We start from the raw sequence: 22,599 nt of genomic DNA on the forward strand, positions 1-22,599 counted from the left end.
AGGGTATCAGATCCCATTGTAGATGGTCGTGAGCCGCCATGTGGGTGCTGGGAATTGAACTCAGGACCTCTGGAAGAGCAGACAGTGCTCTTAACCGCTGAGCCATCTCTCCAGCCCCAAGAAAGCGTGTCACTTGTTGGGTGGGCTTCAAGCTCTCCTTGGTGTGACTGTCGGTCTGTGTGTTGCTCAAGGTCTTTCTGGGACTTTTAGAATCTTACCTTTATCCCTGCTACTCTGAAATTTCCTAAGGTTACACATTGGTTTAAGGCTCCTCCGCTTACCTCTTGGAGCAGTGCTTTGGACCATTCTGTTTGGGAGAACAACGCAGCATCCACCTCTCTGCTTTCACTGCAACTGCTGCCCAGATACCCAGGGGCCCTGGTCTTAGCTTCATGTTGTCTTAGATTCTGTCTCTTGTAGGTCACCTCATTCCCTTGCTTATTCTCCTTTTTATGAGATCAATCTGATATTAACCTTCTTTTAACTCCTTCACAGGAAAAAGTCCCGAATAACAAGGAAAAGGAAAAAAAGAGTCCAAAAATATTTTTCTTGTTTTTAGGCATTTAAAGTATGCTTATAGAAAAATTACCCTTTCTAAAAATAAGTAAATATATATACACATATATATATATTACTGATTTCTCTTACTGCCTTTAGAAAAAATTTTGATCTGTTTTTCTATCTTTAATTTTTTCCCAGAGACATTGTTTTTCTGTGCAGCCCTGACTGTCCTGAAACTCTCTCTGTAGACCAGGTTGGCCTCAAACTTACAGAGATCCACATGCCTCTGCCTCCCAAGTGCTAGATTTAAAGGTGTATGCCACCACCACTGCCAAGTTTTTTTTTTCTTTATCTTGATGTTTCTTATTGGGGAATATCTATTCCAAATAATCATTAGGTCCAAAGAGTAACAGGAGCCCCAAATTTAGACCATGGTGGAAGATAAGGGAAAGTGGGGAAGAAATTACTTTTCCAGAATAAAGGTCAGTGAGTCTAGTGACATCATACTATGAGGTGAGAATACGTTTTGTGGTTTATGCCCATTCCAAGACATCAATGCCTTTCAGACCCTCTGCCTGTCATTGCTTGAAAGACTGGAATATAGTGTTCAGTGTTTTCCGGCCCGGCTCTCGCTGTAGAGTCAGCTTCCAGGTACCCAGCACTGTGGATAAAAGAGCTCTATAGAGGCAATAGCGGTGGTCCATCTATGTGCATGGACCAAAGCGTTCATCCTGACATTAACAACCCCTATTTAATTTAATTTAATTTCATCTTGATAACAAGCATTAAAAGGATAACCATGGCTTTCACACCACAGACCAACTCTGGCTGATAACAGCTGCTGGCAGCACCGTCAGGAAAGGGATTCTTCAGCTCTGACCAGCCTACAGGGCATGAAATCCAGCAGCTGACTCATGATGCCTGCCCATGGATGTAGACCTAGAGAACCAACTCCCTCTGTCTCCTCTTTCCATCGTGCATTCTCCATCAGTGTGACCAGGAGGCTCTCAGGGTTGCCATGCAGGTCACTGGTTAGAGAGGACCCGACATAGTCAAGGACAGCGTCATTAGGCCTCCCACTTGAACAGTTTGTCACGTCTCAGACTGATTTTTGTTCCTTTTATTTGAGTATGCATGTGTGTATACATATGTGTGTGTACATGTGTGTCTACATGCATGGAGGTCAGAGGACAACTTCTAGGCAGCAGCTCTCTCTGTTTCCTCGCTGGTTCCCAGGGATCGAACTCAGGTCATTGCGCTTGGAAACAAGGGTCTTGACTAGCCGAGCCGTCTTATTGAGCCTTAAGATTCATTTTGAAATTGTATCTTATGCCAATCCTGTGTCCAGGAGAGACTTTCTGTAAAACTTCTACCTGGGGCAGACCACAGGGGAGAACATTCCTCGTATAATGCCCATTGTAGGGATGTGGAATCTGGGACGTTGGAGAGTAAGTAAATCACAAGAGAGAAGAGATAAGTGCTCAGGATTTTGACCCCTGAGGATCCACATGTAGATAGCAACACTCCCAAGACCCCACTCTGTGTCTAAAGAAATGCCGAGATTCATGGGAGGACAGTGAGCAGCTTTCACAAATCACAGCAAAATAAATGAACAGGCACACGCATGTTCAAGCAGCTCATAGTTTTATCATAAAATATAAACGTTCTAAATTAAGAGTCTTACTTTCTATCTTACCAACAACAACAAAAACAAAAACCAGTCATGTTAGCTAAACACAGGTGCCTGTGTGGTCTTACGAATAGGAGGGTGTGTCTGCGGTGTGCGCTATCTGAGGGAGGCTATGCAGGTAAGTGTTAGTCAGTAGATGAGTCTGGTCTTGCTGTTTTCTGGCGGCCACCTGGTTGGAACCTTGACTTTCCAAACTTCACACCAAGCTCTTGCAGAATCCAGAAATCCAGAACCTTTAGCCCTGATCCAAGGGCACAGAGAGGTGGGGAGAGAGAAAGCAGTCTAAAAGCGGATTCCATTCCCACTGGAGGAAAAATAGGGGCTGTTCATCAGGGGGGCTCTGGATGCCGAGTTGAACCTGGAGAGAGGAGACAGAAGCAGTGATGAAATCTCTGGTGTTCCTGGAGAGACTGGGGAAAATTCATCTGGTGCTTTTGTGGCTGTCAAAGGTTGGAAAGCTGGGATGAGCGTGGAGGGTAAAGGCTTTAACATCATAGAAGGTTTTGGCTTTGGGCAACTCAAACTCCAAATGACAGCGTTAAAGGACCATGAAGGGCTGTGTCCCTTTCTATGTTGGTGCAGGGAGCTGCTGAGGGCACGTATGGATCATGTCTAGAGTCCATGCTGTCTCCACAAAGGGGCCACCAAGAATGAAGCGACCCGATTCCGAGCACCTCACCTCTAGGCCTGTGAGTGCCTATCTGTCTTAGAGGAGCAAACACTTTAAGGAAGTTCACAACTTGGCAGAACACAGCGCATCCTGGCATCTGATCTCAGAGTTCAGCTAGCTCCAGCCTAACTGCCCCGCAGAGCTGCTCCCCCCCCACACAGCCCCTTTGTCCCTACAATCCTCAGAGCAGCCTGAGCAACCCTGAAAGACCACTGTGTGAGTGCCTGGCATGCTGCTCCACTCTCAGGGAAGCAAGGGAGAGGTGAGCCTCGGCTTCAAAGAACAGAAACCCACACGCCTCCCTGATTTCTTCACCAGCATACTTCAAACAGTTCAAAGGTCAATTCCTCCATGGACCGCCCCTAACCTCTTCAGATGAGACTGACGCAAGCTTCTGGGATCTGACTGCAATGCCCTCACCCATCTCCTATCATCCGTCGAATGGAAGTAGAGCTTAATACAAACTGCAGCAGAGCAAACAGCTGGATTTAGTCTAATCCAGGCATTCTCAAGCACTTTTCAGCTGGGCAGATGCGCATTACGAAGGACAGTCACCTTCGCTCTCCCATCAGATGGAGAGACAACAGAGTGGGTGTCTTAGGGGAGGGAGGAGAGATGGAAACAAACCAGGGCGAGGGTCTAATGGCCTCCGCTGCTTACATCTGTGGCTCCCTAGCTGTATCAGTCCACGGGCCAGCCAAGATTTGGATACGATTTCGTATCCTCTCTAAAACGAGTTCCCGGACAGCAGCAACGGTTACCTGGCTGCTCAGCACCCAACCCAGGGCCTGCAGGCACAGGCATATTGCCTATGGAAAACACATCTCTTTTTTCTTTTAAAAACCACACTGAAGGGGGTGGAGAGATGGCTCAGCAGTTAAGAGCATTGGTTGCTCTTCCAGAGGATCCATGTTCGATTCTCCACACCTACATGACGGCTTGCAGCCATCTATAACTTCAGTCCCAGGGGATATGGCACCTTCTTACTACCTTCTTAGGCACTGCACACCTATGGTGCGCAGACATATATGAAGACAAAACACATATATCCATAAAATGAGAAATGAGAATATATATGTATATGTGTATATATATATACACACACACACACACACACATTCGGGATTATAAATGATTGACAGCGATGGCAGCACAGTGTGTGCCTGTTATCCCAGCACTTGGGAGGCAGATACAGGAAGATCACAAATTTGAGGCCAGTTCAGACTCACTAGACCCTGTCTCACAAAAACAGGGGCTGAGGTGTGCCTCCATGCCAGAGTATTTGCCCAGCATGTAGAAGGTCCTGGGTTTAATTCCCAGCACTGGAAGGCAAGAAGTGGTGTTATTCTAAGATGCCCTGGATTTTGATCTGATTTATAAAATAAAAGCGGAAACAGTAACAACAACTATCAGTAACAAATCAGCCATACTGTCTCCCATATCCGATCACTGTGCTCCACAGCCCCGGCTTCTCTGGGTGGATCACTAACAGTGAAATCACCAAGGGTGGAGACTGCATGCACATAGAGGGCCAGGAGGATAAGCATTGCATACGGACCAAAGCTACCAAGGAATGCTTCCTGGAGGAGGAGGAGGAGGAGGAGGAGGAGGAGGAGGAGGAGGAGGAGGAGGAGGAGGAGGAAGAGGAGGAGGAAGAGGAGGAGGAAGAGGAGGAGGAAGAGGAGGACGAGGAGGAGGAAGAGGAGGAGGAGGAGAAGGAAGAAGAGGAAGAGGAGGAGGAGGAAGAGGAAGAGGAGGAGGAGAAGGGAGGGTAACAGCATAGTGAGACCTTGTTTAAGGAAGGAATAGGAGGAAAAAAGAAGAGAAGAATGAGAAGGCAGAAGAAGAGAAGTAGTAAGAGGAAGAGAAGAGGAGGAGGGGAGGAGGAGGAAGAGGACAAGGAGGAGAAGAGGAGGAGGAGAAGAGGAAGTGGAGAGAAGAAGCCTTCTCCTCCTTTGGGCCTCTCTGATGACATGTTTGCATCTTATCTCTGCACACACACACACACCCCCAACAAACACAGACTGTGAGATTTGTAAGAGAAGAAAGCATTTTCTGTTTCTTGTTCACTCCAGTTCACATTGCCTTGGACAGTGCCAGGCCCAGGAATAGCTCTAGCCAGTTTATTTTGTTTTGTTTGAGACAGGATCTCACCATGTAGCCCAGGTTGGCTTCAAACCCAAGATCTTCCTAAGTCATTTCCCAAGTGTTAGGATTACAGACATGTGCCACAAACCCACTAATAAAAAAGATTTATATGTGTGCATATGCATGTGTGTATGCATGGACGCATGTACATGCTTCTGTTCAAGCATATAGAGACTAGAAGTTAACTTTGGGAGTCTTTCTTCATGAGCTATTTACCGTGGTTTTAGAGATTCTCTTACTGGGTCTATAGATCACCAATCAGACTAAGCGAGCTAGCCAGTGAGCTCCAGGGACCCACCTGTCTCTGCCTCCACAGCACTGGGATCACAGTGTGTACCACCACGCCCAGCTTCCTATGCAAAATGAGCCATCTCCCAGCCCCTTCCATCAGCTTTTTGTTTGTTTGCTTGCTTGTTTTTGTTGTTTTGTTTTGTTTTGTTTTCAGACAGAGTTTCTCTGTAGCTTTGGAGCCTCTCTTAGAACTAGCTCTGTAGACCAAGCTGGCCTCAAATTCACAGAGATCCGCCTGCCTCTGCCTCCTAAGTGCTGGGATTAAAGGCATGTGCCACCACTGTCCAGCTGTTTGCTTGTTTTTGGAAAATGAACAAATCATCCTCTTTAGAGATCCAGGCTGGCACCTGTCTACACCCCATCTCCTGTTCTCTCCCCTAGGCCTGCGTGTTCACTCTGATGTGCACAGCCTTTATTAGATCCCCAGGCCGAGCAGCCAAAAGCCTTTAATAATCCCATCCCAACCTTCTTTTCCAATCCTATTTTCCACCTTTTCCAGGGACAAATCTACTACTTCGAACCATACACACCTCGGTCCTCAAGCCTCTAGTTTGCCTTGTACCATCAGGGCTTGACGTTACTTGCCCAGCATGAGTTAGATCTCGGTTCAATTCCTGGCCCCTCAATATCAAGAGCTCAAGGGAGGATTTAAATGATTGCCTTGCCCCTTCCCACTGCAGGTCCTGACTCTCCCTGCCTAGATGGCCTCCTCTAGGCACTCACTAGGATACCCCTCTGCCATCAGAGGTCCTGCCTCTGGCCTGGACCAGTGCATGTACCATCCAGTCCCACCAGTCCTCAGTCTTTTTCTTTATGTGTATGTATGTGTGTCTGCATCAATTTACGTATGTCATATGTGGGGGGAGGGGTGCCTGCAGGGGTTAGAAGAGAACATTGGATCCCCTGGAACTAGAGTTCCAGGTGATTGTGAGCTGTCAGACTGTCAGTGCTGGGAACCAAACCTGGGTCCTCTGCAAGAACAATAAGCTGGGCCATGTCTCTAGCCCCCAGCCCTTTGTTTTTTGAATGAAATAAGTACGCCTTATTATCTATGAATTCCCTGTAAGCTAGGCTCGCATTAACTCCATGAATTAACACAGTACTTTCTAGTGTGCGGGATGATGGTGGTGGAGGTTCTACACGCCATACTGTGCTCTACAAAATAAGAGGGAGGGAAGAAAGAGAGGAGGAAGTAGAGGAGAAAGGAAAGACATAAAAAGAAGTCATGGATAGCATATTCAAATACCACCATCGACCACCTCTTGAACATTCCCTGAGCACCCCGGGGAAGTAAATGATCTGAGAGTTCCGACTGTTCAGAAATCTGCCCGTCTTTGTTTCTCACAGTTTTCCACGAACAGATCCGGCTATCAAACCTCTCTGAAACATCAGTCCCTTTTCACAAGATATTAAGGGAGATGCAAAGATGCAAGATTCAAAGGGCAAGATTGTGGGGTTATGCAGCGGGTCAGGTGGTCAAAGGGTGTCTGCTGGGCAGAGTGGGGGAGGGCAGGAATCAATGTCACCCTAGAGAGTTTGATCTTAACCTAGAACCTGAGTTTTTCCAACTGGGACACACATGCCCCATGGTCTACCTAGGATTCTGAGGGCCACAGCAGTGGCAAGGCACCTCGGGTCACCAATACTAGCTGAGGTTTTGACTCGTGGGAGTGAGTAGCTACCTGTTAATTGTGTTAAAGCAAACACAACTGTGTAGCTCCAAACCATGCATAATCCAAAATGAATTTTCACCCTAATTGCCCCGTTTGTGTTGGTAGTTTGCAGCTGAGCCCCTTGCACAAACCCAGGAAATGCCAGGCTTTTATACTGATTGGTGGTCATCAGTGGCTAAGCTGTGGGGGACCCTTCACCAGGACCTGTCAGAAGTCCAGGCTAATACGGCAAGATTAGCCTGGCAAGGACTCCAGATGCACCAGGAAGTGGATAGGAGTCATATAGAGATTAGCTAACCACATTCTCTGCAAATCATCCCTGTGAAGTAATTACACAGTTGCAGTTCTACAACCAGCCTGTAGGTGGCAGTCTGCAAAATACCTTCCAAAGGCTCCTCCTAGATCCCGGCCCAGGTTCACCTCCACAGGTGTTTCTCCAAGTCCTCAGAGACATTGGGCACAGGTACAAAGACATGCCCCCTCCCCATAACCACCACCACCATGGGGCATGTATACCCAGAAAGGCTCTATGAAGCCCACCCCACTCACCTGCCTTCTCTGACAGCCATCTGGATTCAGGTCAGCTCCCCACCCCCACCATGGCTGAGGACTCACCCATATCCCTGGGTAAAGAGGTATGGAGGCCCATCTCCTGCCATTGGGGTAGGATCTCGGGGGTTGCCGGGCAGCTTCTGGGGCGTCCTCTGAGGATATGGATAGTTGGGCTGGACGAAAGGGATATAGCTCATCAGGGGTGTGTAGGAAGAGCGGAAAATTTGCTGTCCCATCTGCTGTGGGTTGTACGGTGTCACCTGCAGGGCAGAGAGAAGAGAGAGACAAGATCAACATCTCCCAGCCCTGACCCTAACCCCAGCTGCTACCTTATCGATCTGTGTGTGCCTTCCTTGCCTTATGTATCTGAGTCTCAAACTCCTAATACACTATTGCCCTGCTGAGATTCGTGCTATTGCCTTCTACCTTCAGACCTCAACAGACTGTAAGCCCTAAACAATCTCACCCAGTGGAAATCCCTGTCAGGGAAGAACAGGTCTGTGCTGTGAAGACCACTGTGTAGCTGTCGGCTATGGTTGTCAAGGGCTTGAAATCCAGCTGAGGTGAATGAGGAGCTAAAGTCTGGATGCTATTGAGTTGTGATTCCTGTAAATGGCCGCACATGGCTAGCGGCTGCAGCATTGGGATATATATATATATATTAAAAAGGAGTCAGGGCAACAAAAACCTGAGGGAAAGATGGGAATTCAGTGGGATTTCTGCCGGATACCTGGGCAAATGCCCACTGAGGACTGGGGCTCCTCCTTTCTTTCCCCCAACTAGCAAGGGTATCACCCATCTTATTCATTGCTATTTCTGCAGCTCTGAAACAGCACAGTGGATGCAGTAAGAGAGGCCAGGGAGGAAGCAGGAAGAAGGGGGAGCACTAAGCATCTGATGGCATGATGGGGAGCACTCATCAGGAACAACACATCCCATTACTGGCGGGCCTTTCCTTACATGGATCCTCCTGAGTGCTGAGGGAGTTTCTGACAGAGCTGGCAAAGTTTCTGGATTTCCATCATAGAAGCCATGTACTCAAAGGCCCCCTTTCTCTCTCCCTGCATGTTCATGTCTAAGATAAACCCACTTGGTGGGTGGTGGTGGCTCATTCCTTTAATCCCAGCACTCAGGAGGTAGGCAGAGGCAAATGGGTCAGCCTGGTCTCTACAGAACAAGTTTCAGGACAGCAAGATCTGCTACACAGAGAAATCGTGTCCCCCAAACAAAACAAAACCTAAAAGGTCAAAATGAATAAATAAAGGAAAATAAGCCACTTAGTCAAGTGTGTATGAAACCCTCGGGCTGTGGGAAACCCTCCACCTCACCGCTGTTACTACAGCTCCAAACCCTGTGAGACAAGACGCTCTGATCTTATCCTGATTGTCAGTTTCATGGAGTTTAGAATCACCTAGGCTGGGCTGTGAGGGTGTTTCCAGAGAAGTTTAACTGAGGATAGAACCACCCTAAATGTGGACAATTTGAGTCCTAGGGGTTGAGGTTTTAGACCAGATAAAAAGGGGGTTAAGATCACTCGAACACCAGCCTTCATCTCTCCTCGCTTCCTAACTGTGGGTGCACTGTGACCAATGGCCTCATGCTCCTGAGTCATGCCTTCTTGCCATGATGAGCTGTACTCTCCAACTGGGCAGAGAAATAAGAACGACCCATCCTTCAGTCGCCTTTGCCAGTTCTTCATCATGACAAAGAGGAAAATGACACAGGTCCCCATTACTTCCATTTGAGAGATAAGGAAGCTGAGGCTCCCAGAAGTAAAATAAAATTGTCTCCAGTCCTAAATTACAGCCAGAACCCCCAGGGAGAGCCCAGAGTCCGGTTCTGTTCCAGCCTTCCTATTCTGTGCACTCTCTGAAGGCTGAGCCCCTCCCCCAATCTTTGCCATACCACTCAAAGAAAGGATGCAGGGCCCAGCGATACTGAGTGTGGGTACCAAAACACTGAAAAGACAACTGTCCCACTAGTTCGTCGGCATGAGAGATACAAAGGAAACCAATAAACAGCAGTGGCTTTTGTCTTTAAAATTCCTGCCATGCTTTATACAGATCCTTCAAATATAAACACACTCATAATCGCCTAAAAAGACTCTTTGAGCCAGGAGGGGGCGTTACTGTTTGCAGGTGGAGGTGATGTGACTGGGATCCTGAGACAGGCTCTCTCATCCCAGTTAGGATAGGGAAGGCTCTCATTCCTAATGAAAGAGTCCTGCCCAAGCTAGTTTTCACCGAAGGGCCCATCTCTACCCTCCAGAACAAACCAGCATTATGCCAGCTCAGAGAAGAGGTTTTTCAGAGAAAGGACAGGAATTCCTGGGAGGGGCCAAGGTAGAATAAGATGGAAGTGAAACGTGGATTGTCCATGGACCTGTGTGTGAGGTGCAAGTCCACTTGGGAGCGAGGAACACTGGTCTTCAGCCTACTCTGTTTCCAATCTAAATGATTATGCTCATATCTCATCTTTGCCCCAACACTAGTACCTCTGAGCCTGTTTCCATGTCTGTTGATGAGTATATGTGAGCTGTATGTGAGCAGGTATGCCAGCTCAAACAGCTAGAGAGTATGTAACTACATGTATTTCTCGTATGTGTGTGTGTGTATGTGTGTGTATGTGTGTGTGTGTGTGTGTGTAAGTGCAGGTACATACACCACTGTGCACACGTGGAGGTCAGAGGACAATCTTGGGTGTCAGTCCTCATCTTTCACCTTCTTTTGAAGCAGGGTCTCTTGCTGTTCAGTGCTATATACATCAGACTAGCTGATCCATGAGTTTTCAGGGATTCTCTTGTCTCCAACCCCCATCTTGCCATAGGCACAATGGGATTACAGATTCATGCTACTGAGTCTAGCTTTACATGGGTCCTAGGGGTTCAAACTCTATTCCTCATGCCTGGAAAGTAAGCACTTTATACACTAAGCCATCTTCCCAGCCCGCCACCTATTTCTCTCTGCTTCTCTCTATGTAGGTCTGTCACTATCTCTGCGGCCTACTGCAGGACTTTTGTGTATCTATGTGCAAGAGGTGTCCAGGATGGTGACCAAGAACCCAAGGCTGCTCTTTAGTTAATACCTAAGAGGCAATGGTGCCTGAAGCACCAGTGTAATTCATACGGCCACATTCAGCAAATAAAACTACAGGACACCAGTTGAATCCAAATGGGAAATAACCTGTGAATGCATTTTTAACATAAATATGTCTCGTGCAATATTTAAGATTTACTTATACTAAAAAGGTATTCATTATTTATTTCAATTTCAAACCAAACCGAGTGTCTTGTTTGGGAACTAGCCAGCTCACATAGCATGAGGATGACTCACGTCACACACATGCTGGGCAGAGCTGTGGGGTTTGGTCCAGCTGAAAGTGTGTGGCCATCTCCATGCCCAGAGCCGAGGCTTCTGGAAGGACTGGGAGTTTCCCTTTATCTTTACATGCTTCTGTCCCCCGATAAGAGAGAAGCAATAGCTCCTGTATCTTCTGCTCGGACCCCAAAAGAGCAAGGAGAACAGCCCCTGATGCTGATCCACAGCCCAGTTCAGCCAACCCAGAGGCTTGTGGGCAAGAGCTAGAGACTCCTGGAAAGTCTCTGAGTCTTTGAAGCTAATTGCTGTCACAGCAAACCCAAACTTAGGTGTTACTGTGTTGGTTTAATCTCTTTATCCCTCAGTTTCCCCATCAATAGCATGCCTCATAAGGTGGTTGAGAAGGTTAAAGTAGTGTAGATGTCTTCGGGAAAGGCCTGGCATTATCACACAATAAGAACTCCTTTAAGACATGTCTGGTTTCACCGTGTGCTAAGTCAGTGATGGGCTAGAAAGTCATGGTGATGACCGCTAGGCTAGGATGAAGGAGCAGATAGCTATCTGACCGAAAGACCTTGTTTGTGGAGTCGAGGCACAGAAGGGGAAGTATCTACTCACCTGGCGGGAGTAGCACCCCAGTGGGGGGTGCACGGGTTGCTGGTAGGGCATCCTTGCTGACCGCTGTGGGTACAGGCCCTAAGGAGAAAGAGAAAGGTTCCCAGTGCTAGGTGAGAGTCCCCAGCCTGAGCAGAGTCCCCAGCCTGAGCTCAGTAGCCCACTCACAGGCCTAGATCTACATCCTAGGTTGACCTCCTCCCATCCCTCAGCTGTCTTCTTGACGTTGCCTAGAGCTGACTGGATCCAGCTGAGGTCAGCACAGCTCAGGTCACTTGACAAGCCCCTTTCAATAGACCTCGAAGCCTAATTGAATGTTTAGGAGTGTTTTCGAAGTGCCAAAGACTTTCGGCCTTTCGGAGGCTGATCTCTGTCTCTGAGACAGCTACTCTACTTCTCTTTCCCTTATTTTCAGAAGTGTGTGGGGCCAGGCCTGCGATGCTTATAGGAATGGCCACATTCTCATTGCCAATATCTGCATACATAGGTGTGGAGACCAGAGGTGAACCTCCTGTGTCATGTCTCAGTGGCTGCCTACCTTGTTCGTTTTTGTTTTTTAAAGATAAGAGTCTCTCACGGACCTGAGGTTTACCAAGTAGACTATGTGGACCGCTGGGAAGTCCCAAAGATCCCTGTCTCTGCCTCCCTGGTACTAGGATCGCAACTCTGTCTTACCATGCCCAGTTTTCTTTATTTGAATTTGGGTGGCTCAAACCCAGGTCCTCAAGCTTGCAAGGCACTTTAAGGACCGAGCTGTCTCCTCAGCCACCATGGGCCTTTTCTACTTTACCCTAAGCCAATTCTACCTTTCACCTAAAATGTGAGGTGTCCTATACTTCCAGGCCCCAGTATTGAAAAATCCATGTTCAAGTATACGTGCATGTGTAGGGGCTGGGGTCTAGCCAGCTGTGATTCTGTGTACAGATGTGCAACAACCCCCCCATGCATGCTCATTTGGGTTTCTGCTAGGGGCCTGTGTGTATCTTTTGCTCATGGTGACGGTAAGCAGGAAGATAAATAAAGGAATGCCAACAAAGAGCTGAGAAAGCACCTGGGCACACAATAAGGACTCTGTAAATGTTAGGTCTGTCCATCATCCCCCCCACTGGCCCCTCCCTCTAGGAGCTCTAGCAGCTTAGCCCAAGGGTGGAGCCTGGGATATCCACGTGTCCAAACAGATACAAAACTCACAGACCTAGCAGAAACGTGACAGAGGATGGGCCACCCATGACCGCTCCAACAGAGCCAACCCATGGCCCCTCCAACTGATCACCCAGTTGTTACCTACATCACAAGGGGGCCCAACTCTAGTGCTACATGCTCCCACATGGGAACCAGGAGGTAGGAATGCGGTCTAACATAAAATTGGAAGCTTACTTAAAACATTATTGTAAGATTGTTTTGCAACTATTTTATAACCTGACAGACTAATCCTAGGACATCACAGATGACAATGACTTTTCAAAATGCCATGTAAAGTAAGCATGCTTGCTCTTGCAACCCATGGGCCATGGGTTGTACATGCCTAGATTTAACATGTTGCTCGAGGCAACTCATCATCATCCCATGTGGCCGAGAGATGCTAAACATCTGGACACGCTGCACCTAGCACGATGCTCAAATCAGTGCACCTCTTAGTCTGGGACCTATTTCCAGAGCATTCTTTATCCCAAAGTGTTACTTCTGCTCTGAGCTTGGTTTGTGTCAATCACCAAAATGGCAATGGTAGACACCATGCTCCTGATGATACCCTTAGCTCCTCATGAAGGGCTCCAGGATCTATGATGTGGAGTTGCCTCAAAAGCCTCCCAGCTCCTCTTGTTCCAGCTTCCAGGTCTCTGAGACTCACACTTCCTATCAAAGAGCCCTGCCCTTCCTCTGTCACTAAGCATTGACACTTGAGACCTTCCTGTCTTGGCCCATCCAACTTCCACCAGTCCCGGTCTGAAGCCAGTCCCCCCCACCACCCCTCATGACCTATTGGTTGAAGTTCTACAACCAGTTAAGCCTCACTCACACCCATTGTGACCTAGCCCGGTCCCTCCCATCCCAGCCTGGAATGAAAGTAGTCCGAGAAGTCTTCCCAAAGGGATGACCTTGCTCATTCCAGGCCCTTGGTGAGCTGCAGGCCTCTGGTCAGGCTGTTCAGGGCCCCTCAACTGCTTGTTTCCTTTGAACTCTGCTCACAAGCTTAACTGCCCCTTCTTCTAGGACTGCCAACACCAGCAGCCATCCACCAACACCACCTGTTCTGCACTAGGCCACGCTGGGGCCACTGGAGGGCACACAGCTGGCCAGCCCTGCTCCCTCCTTGTAAAAGACATTGCCCCGTTCATTAGTATGAGAAAGACTGTCTGGCTCTAGAGATGCCTGCGGTTATTAGAATTGCAGCTTTGTAAGACCGTGAGCAAGTAAGGGCCAATAAGCGTTGACTCCTCTTCGCTTGAGGCCATGGCCTTTCCCCACATGGCTTCCCGTCTTCATCTGAAGATGCTCGTGCTCCTCCGTGTTAGGGACCTTGTCTTCCTATCTCTGAGTCTCTCCACCATGGAGTTCTGAGTAAATTGGATTTGGGGCCTCATCTTTATTCCTTAGGCCCTGTGTGGAACAGACTGTGATAGACTAGTCCCCTGTTCTCTCTGCCCCCTCAAGATCTACTGAACTCCCTGACCCTCTTTTCTTGGAGCTGCATATTAATGCAATGAACATCTGTGTCACCCTGGAGATTTTAAGAGTCCTTCCCTGTGCTGGGGCTCAATTAATCCTTACAACCAAATCAGTTTCTGCGGCTGCTGTAATTATGATAAGCCCGGCTCTCTTACAAACTGGGGCAGTCAAGGCACTTGCCCAAGGCCACACAGTGAAGATGCTGCAGGGCCCTCTCACCCATCTTCTGGCTTCCAGATCTGCCTTCTCTCTGCTCTATCAGGCCTCCTGATCAGTTGGCTCAAAGCGAGCACTAGGAGATTCTGAGACACCACAAGAAGGCGGAGATGCTGTCTTTAGCCACCATCTAGGAGGGTCAGCTCCTTCATGGCCATCTTTGGTTGGACCCACTGACTGCCTGAACTTTCTCACAAAATCTAGTAGGTCCTCCTAGCCAGGCCAGGGCATTACTTCTTTGCAGAAGTGGATGGATGGATGGATGGATGGATGGATGGATGGATGGATAGATAGATAGATAGATGGATACATGGGTTGATGGATGGATGGTTGGATGGGTGAATGGATGGGTTGATGGATGGGTGGGTGGATGGATGGATGGATGGATGGATGGATGGATGGTTGGATGGGTAAATTGATGGGTTGATGGATGGGTGGGTAGATGGATGGATGGATGGATGGATGGATGGATGGATGGATGGATAGATGAATAAGTAGATGGATGGATGAATAGGTGGATGGATGGATGGATGGATGGATGGATGGGTAAGGATAAGTAAGTAGAGGAATAGTATGTGAATGAATGGATGGGAATATGGATGAGTAGTCAAGTGGACGGAGAGATGGATACATAAAGCAGAAAGGCCAGAATGAGCAGCAGTTAGAGAATGCAGAATGTGCCTGGGAATACAGCTGTCTGAGACACTAAACTGAGCTGAACTTTCAGTGTGTGTTACAGAAAAATACACCATGTGATCAACAAGAAAGTACTCTCTACTCATTTGCCATCCAGAGTCGCTGACTCAGTTTCCCTCCTTCTGTAGGAAAGTCACAGTCAGCCCTACAATATTAACCAATATTAACGTCAGTGTCTCTGAAGACACAGAACAGATTTGATGCTCAGAAAAATATATCGAAGCCTTACTCGCTCGGAAAGCCAAGTCAGTGGAGCACAGCAGCGCAGCCTGACACTGCGCTCGGTACATGCAATCAGCGAGAGTGACTTCCCACCGTGGGAAAGCATGCATGCAGTTGTCTCTGGTTTGGAGGTCAAGTGTATCCCCCCTGGCCTTTGATTTGCTCCTGAACTTACACTGGACTCCAAGTCTCTTCACCTTTGAGTGCCCTCACCTGGTGCAGTGCTCAGTCTAAAGTAACCACAGAGCAGGAGTCTTTAAGATTACTCAAAAAAACTGAATAAATAAATAAGAATGAGCCGACCAATGAGTAGGTGAATAAATGAACGGGGATTAGGCAAGCCCCAAATTGCAAGGGGCTGAGAACGCCAGTGAACAAAGTCATGAATTAATGACCCGGATGCTTCTCTCGAGCCTATGTGAGGATGTCCTTACTAATGGGAGGATGATGCCCTGCAATTGCCCCTGGATGATCTCCACCTCGTCCTGAAGTGCAAGGCGTTTTGTACCTGTAGAGGGAGGGAGAGGTGGGGACTCCTGCTTCCTGAAATGGTTGAAAACAAAACAGAGACAGGTCCTTTGCTAAGCTTTTTGAGAGGGAGACGAAGGGGCATCAGCTGAGGGAGCCCCTAGAGTAGAGAGGCTCCCCACCTACGTAGGATGTCTAAGTCATCAAATACTTCTTGCTCTGGTGTGAACAAAGAAAAGGCACTGGCTCCATGTAGAAGGGATGTGATGGAAGACAAGTTAAGAGTGACCCCAATTTCTCCTCCAGTTTCCCTTTCCAGACAGGGCCAGGTCAGCAAATGGCCAAAGCCTTGGATTGGCAGGGCTGAGCCCCCGTGGAAAAGAGCCAGGGATGGGAGCCTAAGCTGGGAAAATCTTTGATGCTGAGCGCCTCTCCTGAAAACACGGAGCACTACCTAAGGGGACTGTTAAGTTATTGGATCGGACAAAGGCTTAAACGAGAGTGGACGTTTATTTGATTCTTTCTTCCTTCTACCAAGTGGGCCACGGCTCTTAAGGGATATTAAGTTAAACGGACAAAATGAAGAAACTACATTTTCCCTGCATAATAAGCTCCGTGAGTAAAATTTCAAACCTGGCTACAAGTTCTTCATTCTCCCTTTGTGTGGCACTTCTAACCCCCATCCAGACAGGGTCACGTGTACATGTAAGGTATGCATGTGCGTGAGCATATAAGTGTGTGCGTGTGTGTGCATGAGTGCGCGTGCCAAGTGGTGAGTCGGTGCAATTACAATGGACATACAGCAGAGGTTCACAGATTGACAGTGTCTTCTCTCGTTCTCAAGTGATCTCTGGTTAGGGATGGCATCAGAGGGGAGTCCCAAGGCCCTTGGCACAGCAGGCTCCTTTGTGGAGCCAGAGCCACCTGCTTACCTGATACTGCGGGAAGGCAGAGTGGCTGGAGAACACTGGTGGAGGTGGACAGTTCAGATTGAGCCAGAGAGGCTGGTTCAGGGTGGTCGAGGTCAAGGCGGCGGTGAAGCGTGGGGCGAACACATTCCCGGCATACTTAATGTTCTTGTCAGGCACTGGTGCCAGTGTCGGTGGGTTAACTGCAAGTCACAGCGGGGGTGGGGGGGAGGCAGCTCAGTGCCTGCAGCAGGGGGAGGCTGCACGGTAGCTACCCAGGGATGCAAACTCTCCGTGTCACATCCTTTAAGAGCCAGGAGGGTCCGTCCAGGTTCAGGAGCTTTCTAGCTCCGGGAAACCATCATTAGTGCACCGCTTGCTCATTTGGAGGGAATGGCTTTTCTATCACTCACTGGTAAATGAGGCTGGTGAGCAGGGGATGCAATAAATCACGTGGCTAAGGCTGGGTTTCACCTGCTTGCAGAACCAAATTCCAGCCTTATGCAAGCAAGCGCAAAGCTGTTGCAAAGGGTCTCCCTCTAAATGATTAAATCTACCCCAACCAGAGTTGGATACTGAGCAACGCTAGAAACTCTGTACAGGTTGTTGTCTCTATATGGGAATAGTTTCCTAGATGTTTTAAAAATTAATCTTTATTTTTCTTTATGTATATGTGTGGGTCAGGTGTGTGTAAAGAGGGCAGGTGTCAGAACTCCTGAAGTTTGTAAGTCATCCAAAGTGGGTTCTGGGGACTGAACTCCGGTCCTTTGGAAGAGCAGTCAGCTCCCTTTTAACCACTGAGCCATCTCCCCAGCTCTCAGTGTTCTCCTGAGTATTCAGAAACATGAGGTAGTTCAGTGTGGGCTAACAATACTGAGTTCTAAAGCATGAGGTTATGTTTAATTGTTAGTGATTTTTCTCTTCTACAGAGACATCCATGGACAACGGAACCAGAAACATGCCCCTCCGCAGCATCCTTTTATGTTAATCTGTTTGTGTTTGGAAAGGGGTTTTGACTTCATGACCGAAGCAATCGTAGTGAGGTAAAGGGGAGGAAGACAAGTCAGGCCCTGGATAATCTTAACATGGAAAGAATACAAAGCACGGGTTTCTCTGTGGCCTGGGCACACTGAGAAGCTGTAATAAATCTCAGGTTGGGACTGTGGACCACACATCAGTTATTGTTTGTGCCCGTGGGATCTCTGAAAACCAATTACACTCCTCTAGCAATTGGATTCCCTTAGGGGATGCTGGGAGAAAATCATTTCCTCCATTTTACAGAGTTAAAAATCCTGACACCCGAGAGTAAAGAGTGACTTGCCTGTGGACAGAATGAGGTAGCCTACCTGGACTTATGATGGTTTCTGGGTACCCTGCCTGGACTTATGATGGTGTCTGGGTACCCACCCAGGACTTATGATGGTTTCCGGGTACCCTGCCTGGACTTATGATGGTTTCTAGGTACCCACCCAGGGAAGGCCCACTTACACTTCAGATCCAGCCCATCCATATCCATTTTGCCTCGAAGCCTCAGCTGCCCACTGGGGTTCTTGGTGGCCCCAAAGAATTCATAAAGCAGATTCTTCTCAGCCGGCCACACTGGCTTCTTGGTTGGCAGGGTCATGGAGATGGTGCCCATCGAGTCACTGTGACCCTCCTCACCACAACTGTCCTTCCGACTCTGGGGCCATTGGCTGAGAAAGAGGCTCTCTCGACCTTTGTTCAGCTCTTTGGTGCCAGGGGTTCGTTCTACAGAAAGAGGGAAACCGAGTCAAAGCCTCTGGGAAGCAAATATGTCTTGTAGATTAATTTTTTGTAGCCCATATCTCATACTGAGGTCCAGCTCATAACAGGGACTGTGTGTGTCTCAGTCAGGTTCAACCTCAGGTTCATGCTGAAGTCTGCTCTGCTTGCTGCCCATTCTGACCTTTCTGTCTTATACAGGCCCTCTTCAGTCACCTGTCTCCTCATCCATCTGACCATTGATCCATTCGCCCACATACTCATCCATCTATCCATCCGTCTGTCCATCCATCCATCCATCCATCCATCCATCCATCCATCCATCCATCTGTCCACCCATCCATATGTCCATCCACCCATCTACCTGTCCATCCTTCCATCCGTCCATCCATCCATCTATCCATCCATCCATCCATCCACCCATCTGTCCACCCATCCATATGTCCATCCACCCATCTACCTGTCCATCCTTCCATCCGTCCATCCATCCATCTATCCATCCATCCATCCATCCATCCATCCATCCATCCATCCATCTGTCCACCCATCCATATGTCCATCCACCCATCTACCTGTCCATCCTTCCATCCGTCCATCCATCCATCCATCCATTTGTCCACCCATCCATCTGCCTGTTGGTCCATTTACCTGTCTATCCATCCATCTTCCCAGTCACCAGTCCATTCATCTGTTCATTGGTTTATTCAGCCAGTCACTTACCCATTTATTCATTTATCTGTTCATCTGCCTAGCTGTCCATCCATCATCTATCCATCTAGCATCTATCCAATTGTCTATCCATATTCATCTATCCATCTACACATGTCTTTTTCTTTCCTTTTTTCTTTTTCTTTCTTAGACAGGGCCTCATTGTGTAGCCCTGGTTGACCTCAAACTCACTATGTAGACTGGGGCCTTAAGGTCCCAGCGATCTACTTGTCTCTGCCCCTTGAGTGCTGAGACTAAAGATGTGTACCACTATGCATGCCTTCTGAGTGCTGAGATTAAAGATGTGCACCACTATGCCTGCCATTCATTTTCATTCTTCCCTTCCTCCCTCCCTTCTTTTCTTCCTTCTCCTACCACGTCCCCCCTTCCTTCTTTCCATCTGTAGGGCCAGGCTAAGGACATGAGGTAGCTTGGACATGGTTTAGCAATGAGGGAACACATGGCCTAGGTAAAGAGACGCACATCCCTACAGGACACACAGTGGAGCCATGCTGCTTAGGCCCTCATCATGAACTTCACCTCTGCCGTGATTCTCACAGGCGATTCAGCTGTCCCATCAGAACCAGGCCTTGCCCCGAGTACTGGGGACAAAGTGATGAGTCAGAGCCAGGCTGCCCTGCAGGAGCTCACGCAAGGAAGAGGGAGATGTGCCCAAAAATAGCTCTAGGACAAGGCAGATGGGCACCATGAGGTGACAAAGAGACAAAATGGGAGAAGACACTGACTGGGATCTCGTCTGTCTAAGAAGATCCTTCAACCAGGAAGGAAAGAAGGTTTAGTAAGATTCTCATTCGGGGTCAACAGGAATGCGTCACAGGCCTGGGAAACCACAGACAACTACCAGGAAACATGGAAGGGACAAAGTTAGTCATTATAAATGACTTTATACAGAAGGGACTCGATGGGTGCCAGACTCAGGTCTCACCGCAAACACACCGAGCACCCATCCCCTGCAGAAGGACACTGTAACACCTCCACGGAGCTCTCATCCACATTCCCCTCAATGTTATCATGAATGGAGTGTGTGTGTCTGTGTAACAGTGGATGCAAAACATTCTAAGTAAGAATTGCATTCTTACTGAAAACACACTGAATTTCTTGCTCATTCCCTAAACAAGAGGCTGTAATCACCGTTTACACAGCATTTACATTAGCTTAGGCAGCATCAGTAATCTACAGATGGTTTACAATGTGTAGCAGGGGGTGCAGAGGTTGTATGACATTATGTATAAGGCTCTTGAGCATCTATGGGCTGAATATTTGAGGGGTTCCTGGGACCAAGAACTAGAGAGATAGCTTTATAAATGTGTGTACACATAAATTATATTATATACTATATAATATATACATATACTCACATATATTACCATTATTATTAAGGCATTTCTCTGTTAGAAGCAGAAAGTGGGTTTTGCCCTCTGCCCTGCACTCTTTCCTCAGACTGGCTGACTCCGAGTGTCTCCACAGAGTGTGGCTAAGAAGCCCATGTACAGGGCGATGGCTCTGTGCTGCTCTGGACAGCCTGTGGGCACCTGGGAACTCTGGTACCAACTGGATCTGAGGCCCTGTGCTTCAGACATTACCTATGGCAGTGGATGTGATCCCACCATATCAACGACGCCCTGTAACCCAGCCCATCAGCCCCTGAGAGTCGATGCATGGACTTGGACCTTACCTTCCCAGCAAAGGGAAGCCCTGCTCTAGCTAAGACCAATTTAGAAGTCCAGGACAATTTTAGCAGAACATGTCCCCAGAGTCTTCTCCAGGAGTTCCTCTGGTTGCTGAGTTTAGCCCCCAGCTTGAATGCTGAAATAATATACCTACTAATAATAGTCACACACACCCCCCCGAGACTGGTAGATTTGCAGCTTCTCTCACATCTACAGTCAGCCCCTTGAACATCTGTAAGACCCCGCTGACATCTGGGCGCTCTCTCTCTCTCTCTCTCTCTCTCTCTCTCTCTCTCTCTCACACACACACACACACACACACACACGCGCGCGCACACACACACACACACACACACACACACACCTATCTTACCCTCTGTTTCCTAACTATACAGACACATACATGACAAACACACACACCGATATACACACAGGCACCCTCAAATCGGCCACCCCTGTGCTTTCCCTAACGAATGCTCTCACCCTTCACCCTGTACGAGGCTCCCTCTGGCACACCTTCCCCATGGGTTTGTGCACAAAGGCACTTATGAGTGTGCAGAGGAGAGACAGACAAGATACTCATCACCTGGAGCCCCTCTCGGCAAGGAGCATGAAGGGTCCCTTCTAGAAGGAGACGTATTTCCCTCCCTCTCGGGGTGGTGGTGGGGGGTGCTCAAGTCTCTCATATCCACCGTTATCATCCCAAAGCCTTGTGACTCCTTCAGGCCTGCTGGGCTCTGAGTCCAGTTTGTCATCTCAGCTCTGATTTCCTGGGGTCCCATAAGGGCTCCAGGATGTAGAATACTCTGGAAGGTCACCTTGTTTTTGGTTCTCAGGGAAGTGGATCTGGGCCCTCCCATGCGGGCACTGTCAGTTAGCCAGCACACTTCAGACTGGGGGTGACCTTTCTTTTGGTTGTCATGAGTAGAATCTAGTCTCTTAGTAACTGGGGACTGTGGGCAAATGGCTCTGTCATTCAGTCTGAACATGCACAATGCAGAAACTCAGGGAGGAGTAGGGAGCACCCTGAGGGGGGAGGAGTAGGGAGCACTCTGAGGAGGGAGGAGTAGGGAATACTGAGAGGGGATTGAGTTTCCTGGAAGGACTGTGGAGTCCCTGTTCAAGGGTTGAAAATACACTTAGCTAAGCCTCTAGAGAACAAATCAGGACCAACAGTTTGAACTACGCCTGGATAACTTAAGCCCTAGAGAGAGTGGACCAGTCCTGATGAGCAGGGTGGGTGCCTCCATTAGAAGTTAAGTACCCTCAGCTGCCAATCAATTTTCTCTCCTAGCCTGGACCCCAGACTGAGATCTTTCCTTAAGAGGTAAATACTTCCTCCAGCATCTTCTGGGTACCTAGGAAAGTCAGCAATTACACCCTTCCCAGGGCCCAGAAAGAGGCTAAGTTAGTGAGATTCTTGCCACGGCAGCCTGAGAACCTGTGTTTGGATCCCCAGCATCTATATAAAAAGCTGCATGTGTTGATGTGTGACTGGAATCTTAGTCCTGGGGAGGCAGAGCCAAGATCTCTGGAGCCCACTGGCTAGCTCCTCTAGCTGAATGGCTAGGCTACCTGTGAGGAGAGTGAGAAGCCCTACTAAGAAAATAAGATGGAGAGGCACAGGGAGGTCACCTGACACCTCTGGCCTCCAGACATACACATGTGTGTATGCATACACACAGAGAAAAAGGGAGAGGGAGAGGGAGAGGGAGAGGGAGAGGGAGAGAGAGAGAGAGAGAGAGAGAGAGAGAGAGAGAGAGAGAGAGAGATGCTGTGTTGTTTTGCTTTGCACCAAGATGTTACATGGCCTTCAACAGCTT

General features: G+C 48.4%; 1 protein-coding gene across 1 annotated transcript in view; it reads right to left on the reverse strand.

The window, feature by feature from the left end:
* Positions 1 to 2,284: 2,284 nt before the first annotated feature.
* Positions 2,285 to 22,599, reverse strand: part of C13H1orf94 (chromosome 13 C1orf94 homolog) — a 42,002-nt gene continuing 21,687 nt past the window's right edge. The window contains exons 3-7 of the mRNA XM_075946202.1: positions 18,123 to 18,383; positions 16,659 to 16,837; positions 11,461 to 11,538; positions 7,589 to 7,785; positions 2,285 to 2,549 (exon numbers count right to left, since the gene is read on the reverse strand). Of these exons, the coding sequence (XP_075802317.1) occupies positions 2,474 to 2,549; positions 7,589 to 7,785; positions 11,461 to 11,538; positions 16,659 to 16,837; positions 18,123 to 18,383 (791 nt within the window). The 3' untranslated portion in view covers positions 2,285 to 2,473. The remainder of the gene's footprint in view (positions 2,550 to 7,588; positions 7,786 to 11,460; positions 11,539 to 16,658; positions 16,838 to 18,122; positions 18,384 to 22,599) is intronic.

Source organism: Microtus pennsylvanicus, chromosome 13 (assembly GCF_037038515.1).
Source record: "Microtus pennsylvanicus isolate mMicPen1 chromosome 13, mMicPen1.hap1, whole genome shotgun sequence".
Classification (NCBI taxonomy): domain Eukaryota; kingdom Metazoa; phylum Chordata; class Mammalia; order Rodentia; family Cricetidae; genus Microtus; species Microtus pennsylvanicus.